At 45.1% G+C, this 13,633-nt stretch overlaps 1 protein-coding gene across 1 annotated transcript in view; it reads left to right on the forward strand.

Moving 5' to 3' along the window:
- Nucleotides 1–13,633, forward strand: part of LOC111865629 (protein TMEPAI) — a 121,678-nt gene that overhangs the window by 17,428 nt on the left and 90,617 nt on the right. The window contains exon 2 of the mRNA XM_023853806.2: nucleotides 11,399–11,530. Coding sequence (XP_023709574.1) covers nucleotides 11,504–11,530 — 27 coding nt within the window. The 5' untranslated portion in view covers nucleotides 11,399–11,503. The remainder of the gene's footprint in view (nucleotides 1–11,398; nucleotides 11,531–13,633) is intronic.

Raw genomic sequence — 13,633 nt, forward strand, 5'->3', positions numbered from 1 at the left:
GTCTTGGTCCTGACACGCTTCCTCCTCTGATAACAAATCGGGTATCCCCCCCCCATCGCCGAAGGCTCTAGATTTGAGACCCTTACGGACTGACTGCGAAGATCACGTAGTTTGAAGAATGACGTCGTGTAGTCCGATATAGTCCATCAGCGCAACATAAAGAGGGACTTTTTTATTGCTAGTGGGGTGGGACTAAGTCCCTTGTACTGCGGCCACTTCTGGCCTATTGTACCAGCCCCATATGATTGGTGAGGGTGATTGTGGAGCAATTGGTGGAATGAAGAGTGGCAAGGGAAACCGAATTACTCAGAGAAAATCTGCCCCAGCGCCACTTTGTCCACCACAAATCCCACTTGACCAGACCCGAGATTGGGAAGCCAGCGACTAACCGCTTGAGCTATGGAGCGGCCTAAATAAACGCATACACACAAACTTACTTTTCAGCCTGGAGCTCGTAAGCCAGCTAAGTCTGTTGAGAGAGAATGAATCTTTGGGTTTGTGTTCGCGCTTTTAAATGTCAGTTTCAGACTTGGTGGCCTTATGGCGCTACCACCAGACGAACTCTGCTTTTCATAAAGACAAAGCCTACGGTGAACAGGAAGTGGGCTGCGGAAGGGGAGGCCCTGGGGTGAGGTGGAGCAGATGAAATTTTGCATGCGCCTTGGTTTATGATCAGCAATTCTCCCACGGGATATTCTTGCTGAAAATACGTAATTTAATTCGCTTCACCACTGTTCATGGAAATATGTACTTTTGTAACGTGTATTTATATTGTCACGTGTATTTGTGACTTATAGACGGGGTGTGGATTGGTGAATAGATTTGTTGGATACTTACAAGTTGTAACTACAAGTAATCATAATACCCTAAAAATTACTGTAACTATAACACATAAAATGAAGTCTTCGGATCACACGCTAAGTCTTCACAGGGCGACATCTAATTCTTCTTCAACAGTTCTCTTAAAACTTCTGAACTCTAATTCTCTCTCCAATTCTCTTGACGCTCACAGCTCCTAGTGTCAATTCTCTCTCCAATTCTCTCGAAGCTCACAGCTCGTAGTTCCAGTTCTCTTGACGCTCACAGCTCCAAGTTCCAGTTCTCTCTCCAGTTCTCTTGACGCTCACAGCTCCAAGTTCCAGTTCTCTGTCCAATTATCTTGGCTCTCACAGCTCCAAGTTCCAGTTCTCTCTCCAATTCTCTTGACGCTCACAGCTCCAAGTTTCAGTTCTCTCTCCAATTCTCTTGGCTCTCACAGCTCCAAGTTCCAGTTCTCTCTCCAATTCTCTTGGCGCTCACAGCTCCAAGTTCCAGTTCTCTCTCCAATTCTCTTGACGCTCACAGCTCCAGGTTCCAGTTCTCTCTCCAATTCTCTTGGTGCTCACAGCTCCTAGTTCCAATTCTCTTGACGCTCACAGCTCCAAGTTCCAGTTCTCAAAGTCAGAGTTACTTTACGACTGGCGGTTTACCTCCAATCAGTTTGTCTTGGCGTCAAGCCCCTAGAGACCCACGACCAGAGATTTTCCCCCTCAACTGAACTCTTGCGGTAACAGCCCTTATGTAACATCTTCTCTTACGAGAAGATGGGTTTGTCTCTTATGAATATGCTTGGCCTTTCGTCAAGTGTACGTGTCACACTTATAACATGTTATTGAAAAATTCTTGCTTTTGCACTATGTACAAGTCCTCTGTCAGTACAGGCTCCCGTAAGCGAATCGTGCCTACGCTTCAAGGCAACCTAGTCACTTGAACGGTCGTAACCTTGACCACCGCCAAGTTTAAGCCTCTTATATTTTCTGTGTCTGGCTTCACCTTGTCCTATACCGAGAACATGTTCATTCTCATGATTTTGCATGACTTCTGTTTGTCCCCTGCACAATTTTATTATATAATCGTATACATAGGGAAGGTTGAAAGCTGTGTGCACCTCGGAACATTTCCAATGGAACGCAGGCGCTGCAACTTTAAGAGGTAGGTGTCTGCCGCTAATTCCAGGCATTACTGATCTGCTCAGTGCCTTATGGAAGGTCTCTAATCCTACAGCTCGCAACACGGACCGCATAGAAAACCTATTTTATAGACGTGTTACCACGCATTTGCCTGGTAGCCAGTCTCCGCGCGCATTGTTATAGGAATGGTCTCGCTATTGTTTTCACGCGCTTAAGGGGAAGTGTTTACCGGCTGTTACATAGAGACTACAGTTCTTTTAGTGTTGCGTGCGTATTCATTGCCGCAAGAATGTTTTTCGCGACCCGTTGCCTAGTAATGGATGATATTCCTTCACAGTATAATTTTTATAGAGGAGCTGCGATTTAATGATCCATGGCCCCACATTCTGTGACGTAGCAAGCTCCAATTCGGGAGGAAGAATGTAGCACTGTTGTCAGAGATTCATTTCAGTCCCAAATCGTCGAAGAGTAAATGTGTTACAGTAGTTTGCCTAAAACATAAACATATTCTTAGAAGATAGAATGATTTATAGGATTTGAGGTTCTCACAGTGGTAGTTATGAAGAGTAATTTCTTCTGGGTTATGACGCCGTGTAGTTCGTTGAAAGTGACAGTAATGATTTGCAGTGAATCTGCAGGACCACATGAGGAAATGAGCATGACTTTCCAGTTTGCTGATTTGAAGTTACGGAACTGCATCTACAGCATGAGGCGGGCGGGTGTGTGCTCAGTAGTTTTTTACTGCATCTTTTCCCTCTACCCGAATTGGGAACTCCATGAAGCAGAATTGCCGGTCACGATGGCCACGCGGTCTGAGGTATGAACTGTCTTCGCTCGTTTGATCGCTGGGATCGTGGGTTCGAATCCCACTCAAGGCATGGATGTCTGTGTGCGTTTATTCTGCCTTTATGTTGTTCTCTACGTAGGTAGCAGCCTTGCCACGGGCTGATCCCCCGGCCAAGGAACAACAACAGATAAAACAGGGTCATAATTGCGAAACTTAAGTCCTCAACTGCTCTAGAATTCTTATGTCGAATTAGGCTGGTCAGTATAATTACTCGGCTGTGGGTTAGACCGGGGAATCGAGGTTCGGTTCCTCCACAGCATCCAGATCTTCGCTGGGGATTACTCACCTCAATATCAATGGGTACAAGGGGCTGTTTGCCCTGGGGTAAAGCGTCCTGGGCGCTAAGTTGACTTTTCTGCATCTAGTGCCGAGATTAAGAATGAATGGATCTATACCTCCACTCCCCCATGCGTTTTATGGCGTGGTGCGCAATTAAGCACGCGGACTTTTTTTTCTTGTGGTGGGGTGAAACTAAGTCCACTTGGTAGGTGGGCCCTAACTAGCCTATTGTACCGGGTCAGGATGATAGATGATGAACGTGGAGCAGTCGATGGAATGAGAATTGGCAGGGGAAACCGAATTGCTGGGGGGGAAAACCTGCCCCAGTGCCACTTTTTTCCACCACAAATCACACATGACCTAACCTAGACTTGAAACCTGGCCGTCGAGGTGGGAAGCCGGCGATTAAGCGCCTGAGCTATGACACGGCCTAGGGACAACATTAAATTTTTCTTTCTTGCCTATATGGAAGCCTTCTCTCATGGACTATAGGATAATTTACTGTGTTAGAAGCCAAACCACTTGGAGAGTTAAGCGTGGTCTGTTTGACAACGGAATTATGTGTTTGTTATTAATTTTCTAAGAACTTCTGCGAAACTTAGGCCTATATTGTTTCTGTTTGTTCGTTTCCGCTCGAATTTGTTGCTTAATGATCAATACATGTTTAGCCGATCCAGAATTTAGGTCCTCTGTCACTCTAAGGCTTGTACTGTCTTCGACTTTTCGAACATTGCGTCCCTCTTGGGCCAGGGTTATATGTCCGCATGTTTCCTGTGCTGCCATGTGTAACAAGAGGCATTGCGATGGGTTGATGCCCTTTACATGTTTCGATCAGTTATGACCATCTTCAGGAGCAATAACACAACACGTAGGAACACACAACATAGAACTCAATTGCAGTCAAAGAAATATGAAGTGAGTACATACACTTTCATATGAAATCATCATCATCAGTAATCTGTCAAGACGACAGGTCCACAGTCTCTTTCAAAACAATTCCTCCACTTAATGCGATCTAGAGCTTTCTCCTTCAAATGACAGTATCCTCTTCTGTCCCCAAGGTCATCCAGCATCTTCTTACGTCTTCTTCCTCGTCTTCTTGTCACTTCTATCCGCCCATCTATCTTTCCTTCGATAATACCCGCAATATAATTGCAGATCCTTAACTAACCCTTAAGTAACCCTCAGAGGACGGCAAATAACACCCCAATCTCCCGATTCCACAGAAGAGGTACGATGACACAAACCTCAGCGGTTCAAGATTTTAAATATTAAGAACATTAATAATATATGTTTAACTTAAACACATTTTAACGTGATTAAAAATCTTTGTACAAAACTTGAAGCTTATGTAGTAGTAGCACCTAAACATGGTGTTATTGCCGTCTGAAGATTCACAACTGACCGAAACATGTAAAGGCTCTGTATAAATATATACTGAGTCACATTGGACGGTGTTGTCTTCCATGAAATGTTTTTAAACCCGGGTAGTAGATGAGCGAATGACAGCTTCTCAAGGAGGACTTAGTTCCATGGAGTTTGTTAAGGTTGTCTACTTATGACATAGCCTAAAGATGTTTCAGACAGTGTAAACAGTACTTATCGCCACGCATTGCGCTGGTCATAACGCTGATTATCAGCTATGTTTTGTGGCTCGCGGTGTGCATACGATCTTGGGGCTGTTCACTGCAATAACTGAACGCATATAGAGACGTACAGTGGCGAAGAGCGCATTTGCAGACTATGTTTGCTTGTAAAGTAGGATCACTTTTTCACCGTTAAAGGAGTTTAGAATTTCCTCATAATGCATATTATATGCACGGCTTTTCTCGTCTTAAATTGTCCCGTTACGTCATCGATTTTCAAACAATCTACTTCCGCAGTGTACCGCCAGGTGTATTGTATGTGTTAAATGTATTTCAGGCCGGTCTCATTGGCTCTGTCGTCAGGATGTACTCTGCAGCTTCTGGCTGTAGGGCCGCTTGCTCTGACGAAACGTAGCCATATGAGCTCGCTATGCTGTGTGTCCGTCCAACTTTTGAACCTGAGGACTTATTCTACAAAATTTTATAGGCTCTTTCGTCGGTGGTAAACCGGCCAGGAGGTGAAGCTGACCATCTCCAACTAGTGTAGGGTTCCCATAATACTTTTTTTTTTTTAAAAATTGGAAATTTATGTTTTCCCCTCAAAACTGGATATTTGGTAAAAAGAAAAGGGACACGATACAAATTAAGAAAACGAAAAATGTCTGAGTCTGTGAAAGCCTTCCCACATTCACGTGAATATTTGTCAGATTTGTGAACCTGTTCCAAAAGCACTTTTTCTTTCGATATTTGGAAAAAAAACTCTGAACAAGAGAAATCTTTAAAGTGGGTCTTCACAATGGTTAAGACTTTCACTATTTCGTATTTTAAGTATATATTTTTTCCATCTGTCACTCGTTTATTATTGAGAAGACACGCCCAATCGGCGCGTTAGATGCTGGCAATGCTAAACGAAAACTGATTGGGCATTTAATGTTAACGGAATATACATATGTTCTCTTTGTAAAATGAGCCAACATTTCACACCACTTTTCAGTAACATTTTGGTAAGTTTTTCATTCCGCTCTTCCAGCTTGCTTTGACAGTATTTTTGTACACATCAAAACTCATCGTTATATGGATGAAAACCAGTAAATTCTCACAGGCTGTCGCAACACAACGTACGGTCGACAAAGAATGCAGAAAATAATACCAGCGCAACTTCCGTTATGGAAGCAAATAAAATTACTACCAACATAAATGGAAAGAAAAACATATTGCCAACAGAAAAACCAGTAATTTGTGAAATTGTGTTTTTGTGGATTAGCCATCAGGAGTGTTAACATCGATATAGAAATGTCAGTTGCAGAAAATATCATCCGTTACCGAGCGGGTATCGATAGAAATTAATGTTACAGAAGAGCGTATAAAAAGCGGGACATTTGAAATGAATCTGGGACAGCCAGGCTTTATATGAAACGAGAGACTGCCCCGGGAAAATAGGACGAGTGGGAGCCCTAAACTAATGCCGAGCCCAAGAATGTGTGAACCTCCCCATCCACGCCCCATACGCCTCTGTGGCAAAGTGATCACGGTGATTAGGTAATTCAGAGTTACTTCACGACTGGCGGTTTACCGCTTATCAGTTTATCTCGACGTCAAGCCCCATGAGACCCACGACCACAGATTTTTCCCAACTGAACCCTTGCGGTAATAGTTCTTATGTAGGTAGTGATTAGTTAGAGTAACAGTTAAATTACGACTGGCGATTTACCGCCAATCAGTTCGTCCTGGTGATAAGCCCCTTGAGACTCACGACCAGTAATTTTATTTTCAAACTGAACAGTTGTACATATAACATCCTCTCTGACGAAAAGTGCTGGTAGTGATTAATAATAAGCACAGGGACAACTTTACCTGTATAAGACCTCATAGAGAACACCATGTCCAACAGTTCTTCTGATGTTACCTGTGTATTCGTTGTCGCGGGAACGTGTTTACCGAGCTGCACCCTGTGGCAGGCCGAACCACTCCCAAAATCTTCCATCACCCGAGCTCACCTGCCTGAAGTCTACGATCTGTTGGAAGTGTCAGATTTGTATAAAAATTAAGCAAATTGTTTATAGAGTTCGTAAATAGGCTGGGAGGTCGCGTGATGAGTGCTAGGACTCTGTCCAGTCCCTCGATTTTGTCACCACGGTAATGGACCTTTGGTTTCCAGACGGGCAGTTTCTTGACTAGAACGAGTACCGGCCCCTTAAGAAAACCCGTGCTTCGTGTTGGTCGTTGTGTTCTCTAAACTGGAGAGGCGAGGGAGGGGGCTGTCGTGGAGCATTTGCCGGAAAGGTCTGAGGACGGTCAGTCTGTACGGAGTCCTACATTCGGATCGGAACCTCTCGAACGTAAGTCAGTCTTCGCCCTCATCTGAGGACGGAAACAGATTGTGTTTTCTAGTCTTTAGAACACCGGACGATGAACAAAGCCCGAAAACACAGTAACTCTTTAAGTGTAAGATTTGAGGCTTTCACGGCGGTGACTATGAAGAAAGCAGTCTTCTGGGATTTGGCACCGTGTATATGTGGTGTTAACCGACGTTTCGGAGGAACGTATCGCCCCCATCTTCAGGGTAGAAGAAAAAGTATAAGAATTCTGCAAGCGACAACACCGTGAGAAACGGTAAAGCAGACCACATATACACGGTGCCAAATCCCAGAAGACTGCTTTCTTCAACTTTTTAAGTGTTACGCATGCTCGTCTGAACCCTTTAGAACCTACTTGTAAGTGAATCTTTGTAGGAATTACAGATTTGTATTCACTCGACTCTCGTAAACCGGAACATGACCAGTAGGTGCGCTTGTCCCTGCGGCCCTGGGCTTTCGAGTGCGCACCAACTCACCAGGGTTCCTATCAATATTCTTTCGGGCGACGTGGTATCCTTGCGTCCTACGTCGAAGCTACTCGCTAAGGAGATAAATGGCAAAACTGTAGTCTTGTCTTTGGAGAGTCCTTGGTTCAAATCTTGGGAGGAACGCAGGTTATCCTGACTGAGGTCACTCATTGTCTTCGTCGCTCTCGGGAGAGTACCCCGATTTCTGACCGCTTCCTTCAGAATCCTTCCTCATTCATGATTCACCCGTCATCCCATCATTCCACGCTCTCTGCTCTGACACCACCGTAAAATGGACCACGAAGCGATATATTTGGTTCTGATAAGTCGGTTTATCCTAACCGTTTAATTATTTTAAACGTTAAATCGGTTTTATTCGAAATGGAAGTTCATAATGAAAGTATGTAGGACGAAGTTTTATATAATTTATATCCAAATTGTGGAAAGATTTTTTTTAAGCTTCTGTTTTCCTAATGAGTCAGATGGAATATTGTTGCAGCCGTTCGCTTCAAAATGTCTACCGTCATTGGCAGATTGATGTTTCTGTCAAAGTGATTGATGAAGTTCTGTCATACTTAAATTTCACAAACATTCCTAACATGGTTTTCACGAGTTGAACATTACTGCATACAAAATGATCTAGAAACCAGTAATGCTTAAATTTTTCTGGTGTAAAGACAGGTAGAAGGTAAAGCTATCCCCGTAACCAGGTCGTCTAGGCCATATGGTTGTGAGACACCGAGGCTCCCACGTTTACTCGAGAATTGACTCAAAGATGACGGTGAGGTCAGTCTATACGCCGGCCGCCCTTTACCCCACAGGGAGATTCTTGGTACTCATTTCTGTTAGAGGCTGAGTCGACCACAGGAGCATAGTGAGGCTGGAAGAATTAGGCCAATTGAAAAATCCAATGACCTTATCCTGAGTGGAACCCGCAACCTTCCGTCTTGTAGCCTACTACGATACTGCGTGCCCCCTGGCGTGAAGACAAGAGCGAAATCACAGGTGACTGCACTTCTTGAAGTAGAAATGTTTAGTTTCGCGAATTTTGATCAATAAACCAACTTTTGTGTACGCTAACAACATGTTAATTTTGTTTGTTGATTGTTATCTATAACTATCCCTTCCGTCGAGCAGGCTGGCATAGCGGTAACTCTCTAGAGTTGTATTCGGGTCGTGCTTGCTTCGAATCTCGGTCGCAGCACTGGCTATTCTAAGGCCTTTTGTGGTTTTCCTCAGTACCGCAGGCAAATGCCGGGGTTAGTACCTCGAATTAGGCCAAGACCGCGCCCAGTTCATCACTGATCTCTCCTACCATCGGTTCGACGCTGTGGCGTCTGGATGCTGAGAGGGTCGTATAATAAGCCAGAAACAAATCCCCGTTCTTGTCTGAGGTCTGAACGGAAATGATGAAATTGGTTACTTATTTTACCGCACATGTTCAGTTGGAACTACGCGTGTTACGTTAACTTAACTACATGTCTTCAATAAAGTCCATACTTTTTTTAATCAATAACAAGACATTGTGACCTCTTAACGTGAAAAATCGCTGAATTATTCATAGTTAAATTCAGATTTTGAAAGCAATAGGATGTGACGTCACACAAATATCCTGTTATTTACTGCCGTAGATCCTCATGGAAGTGACTGTTGGAAATACCGAAACAGATTGCTTTCTGCATTCATATACAGTTGCGTTACTACGGAGGAGCGCTGGAGGATCGAGTACTCATGTACTTTAAATCGTATGTGGTCTGTCAACAATCATTATCCAGGGAAGACGCAAGGATTTTATGTTACGGACATGAAACAGGGTCAGAAGTGGACATCTGACGGGCATCAGAGGAACCAAACCGTGAACAGCTTTCATTTCTACTGAACTAAAATTCTTGTAATATAAAGCATAACTTCTTTATTGTGTAACCGTTTAAGTGTCATGTTAATGAAGAAGTCCCCAGCTTAAACACTGTCTTGTACTTCTCGCCAAACATAATTGAAATGATTAAGACTAGGAGGATGAAGTGGGTAAGGGCATGTAGCACGAATGGGGGAGAAGAATGCATATAGGATATTGGTGGAAAAGCCAGAAGGAAAGAGACCACTAGAAAGACCATGACGTAGGTGGATGGACAATATTAAAATGGATTTTAGTGAGGTAGGATGGCATGATGTGGACTGGATCGATCTGGCTCAGGATAGGGACCAGTGGAGGGCTCTTGTGAACACGGTAATGAACCTTCGGGTCCTATAAAATGCTGGGAAGTTCCTGAGTAGCTGCACAACTGGCGGCTTCTCAAGCAGGGCTCAGCTACATTGAGTTAGTTAGTTTTAGTTATGTATGATAATGTGCTGCCTGGTCAGAGCTATTGCCTGTCTCAAGACGGCAGTGGATTAATATGGAGCAATGGTTGAATGATGCGTAACAGGAGAAATCCGAAGAAGTTCGGAAAGAAATCCTGCTTCAGTGCCTTTCATCCACGAATACCACCAAGGACTGAAACCGGATCACCGCAGTAAGGAGCCAGCCTCTAAACCGAAGCTTTATTGAGCACGGCGGGTCCAGTTACATTCTGAATTTTATGCCCAAATAGTCAAGTTCCTTCTATCAGAATATTTCAGTTTCATGTCACAGGTGAAGATTGTCAGAAGACTCTCCGTATGCACGCTTCCTTTATCCACGGCGACAGTAGAAGCTTTCGGGGCTAGTCATTGAGTTACAGGCGCAGATTTCCTGACCCACCCCACCATTTTGACTGAGTTGTGTCGATTCCTACCTTTTCTCCACCGTGTTTTCGCGGTAGTATAGTTGGTTGAAGCACTACGCCACAAACCGGAAGGTCACGGGTTTGATTCCTGGTGAGGTCATTGGATTTTTCAATTGACCTATTCCTTCCAGCCGCTCTGTCCCCCTGTGGTCGACTCGGCCTCTAACAGAAATGAGTACCAGGAATCTTCCCGGTGTTAAAGGGCGACCGTCGCGTAAGGCTGACAACCTTACCGCCATCTGTTAGCCGATTGTCTAGAAAATGTGGGAGCCTCGACGTCTCACAAACATATGGGCCTCCACGGCCTGTTATAGCTTTACTGCAGTGTGCTTAGTGTGCGTTCTGATATACGCGTGTAACAGAGGTCGTCTCAGGAGTTATGACGCTTTATCGTCTGAGAGTGAGTTACCGACATTTCGGAGGACCGTAACTGCCCCATCTTCAGAGTGTATGGTTCATCCGAAACGGCAGTAACTGCCATGAGACCGTCATGTCACGTGTGTTCTGCCAGCAGACGCAGAATAAAGAATGCGACGCAGTTGCCTGTACGCAGCGACGGTGATGCGATATGCCCCTCTGCCCAGACACCGCGGTCAGTGATTAGATTGAGCAACTCCATAGAGCCGAGTCGCCCTTGATAAAGCAACAGTCTTTCTTTATCTTTAGCAACGTTTTGTTAACCCGAAGTTTCATTATCATGTTGACAAGAGCTCTCCACTGGTCTGTATCCTGAGCCAGAATAATCCAATCCGTACCACCCCCATCCTATTTCTCTAAGATCCATTTTAATATTATCCTACCTGCATCTGGGTCTTCCTAGTGGTCTCTTTCCTTTTGGCTTTCCCACCAAAATCCTACATTTATTTCATTTCTAGGCAACGCGTGCTGCGTGTCATACCCATCTCACCCTCTTTGATATAATAATTCTAATCATATTTGACGAAGTGCGTAAGTTACTAAGCTTATGCGGCTTTCTCCAACCTCCTGCAACTTCATCTCTCTTCGGTCCAAATATTCTCCTCAACACCCTCAATCTATGTTCCTCCCTTAATGATAGAGACCAAGTTTCACACCCATACAAAACTGCAGGTAGAAGTACCCAAATTTACTGCAATACCGATATGTATTTTGGTACGTTTGTGTTCCAGGTTTCAGGAGGCAGTTTAATATGATGTGGAGATAGTTACGAGGATGGAGAATATCTGGACCATCACCCTGGCAACTACGAGGACGTCTGCCACCATCAACATGATATGGAAGAACAGGACGTCTTTATACCGGTATGTCTTCCATCAAGTCCCTTGCCACGCCGTGCATGATCAGCGCATTTATTGCACTAAATGAACTATGGAAAGCTACGTAGTAAAGCAAGACTCAGTTCTGTTATAATTCTTAGTTAGTTCCCAGATATACACGGTGTGCCCAGGGTCCGTTAGGATTCATTTTTTTAAATTTTGCCCTGCAATGCCATCTGTTGGCGAGTTGTGGCGATAAGAAACTGAAGTGAAACGAAGCATTGCACGGATGCTCCAAACTGGAAGCAACAGGAGAGAGAGCGAGCGAGAGAGAGAGAGAGATTATTACCATAGGGAGCTTGGATAGCTCAGTTATAGCGACGGGTATGTGCTGGACGGCCGGGTTCGATTCCCGGCAGTGCAAGATTTTTCTTTTCTCTATAGCGTCCAGACCGGCTCTGGGACCCACCCTCCCTCCTAGTCAGCGGGCTCTTTGCTTGGAGGTAAAGCGGCAGGGGCGTGAAGCTCACCATTCACCCGCATTCAGTGCCAAGATCAAGACTAGTGGGGCTGTACCTCCACTCCCTTGTATGTCTTCATGGCATTCATTCGTTCATTAACGTACCTGTTGCGCCTGCTTGGAGCATTGGCATCCGTGATACGCTTCGTTGCACTTCAGTTTCTTAATCTAAAGGCGCGTCCACATTACTCGTGCTCGTGCTCGTCGGGAGGCTCGTCTGGCTTTCACTTGTGCTCGTAAATCTTCGTCCACACTACTTCAGTTGCTCACCAGGCTTTGGCGCGTGAGGATCCACATATTTACTCGTAGTGTGTATAGGCTGTAGTCGTATTTTAATTTATTGGCTTGTCTCGTGACTTGTCATATCGTCCACATTACTCGCGAGCATAGCGAGTCACACGAGCACGAGTAATGTGGACACGCCTTAAGAGAGTCGGTAGGACTCCGTGGACGAGTATCATCCCGTCGCAAAGCCGCTGCCTACACACAGGACAACACAAACACGAATAAACGTACACAAACATCCATGCCTCAAGTGGGATTCGAACCTACGACCACAGTGCCCGAGCGGGCGAAGACAGTTCATGCCTTAGATAGCGTGGTCACCGTGATGGGGTTTCATGGCATCGTGCTAAACTAATTAAGCACAAGGACGCCACCTTTACCACGCCTAGCCCTTATTGTTACTAATTTCGGGGGATCCTTAGAGGGAGTCGTCATGTTCCACCACTGGGATCGTTTGGAAGTGGCAGCGAAGATTAACCAAACGAACACCACACATTAATTCAATTTATTGTTCACTGTTTATTTGTTAAAAAAATTAGCTCTGAATGACCTCCATTATAATTTAAACGTTGTTGTAACGAGATACAGCAGTTCGCCGAACATTTCCCTGCGAGTCTCCTTTCTGCATACATCCACGAATGTAACCATACACGTATAACCTCTCTCATTCAGTTTCCCTTTCTACAGCAGTGGATTTTAAAACAGCCGATCCAATTGGCGGGTCCTGTAGGTAAGTAAAATTGTTCCTGTGTTTAACTAATTAAGCACTACGCCATGAAGACGTATGGGGGGAGTGGCTCTGTAGATCCACGTATTCTTGACCTGGGCAATAGATGGAGGTAATTGGGCAGCTTCACGCCTCGGCTGCTTTACCTCCCGGGAAATTGCGCCCCCCATGTACCATTTGGGTAGGAGGCTCGGTGGGCCCCAGAACCGGTCTGGGCGGCTTGGAGATGAGAAAATCTTGCCCCTACCGGGACTCGAAATCCGACCCCTTGGTTGTCCAGCTCGTAGCCAGTCGCTATACTGACTGAGCTATCCCGGCTACTGGAGTATCGTTAATGTATATTCTTACTTCCGATACCTCGCATGTCACGAAGTCGAGCCACGATTGGGTTGCGCCCCACCTGCCATGTGGCAGTGGTCTGGCGAACTTAAGCTAGAACCTGACAGTTGCAGACACTCGCACGTGCCGCGAGCACCACGTGAGCCCTCTCCGTGCACCATAACCGAGGCCAGTCGACAAATTGTCCCCCCTGGGCGACGCACCTCACAGTAGGTGAACAGCAAAAGATCGTAATCATTCATTTGATTGCTACTGTTCGTACTTGGGGGCACGCGGG

This window comes from Cryptotermes secundus, unplaced genomic scaffold, assembly GCF_002891405.2.
Source record: "Cryptotermes secundus unplaced genomic scaffold, Csec_1.0 scaffold2482, whole genome shotgun sequence".
NCBI lineage: Eukaryota > Metazoa > Arthropoda > Insecta > Blattodea > Kalotermitidae > Cryptotermes > Cryptotermes secundus.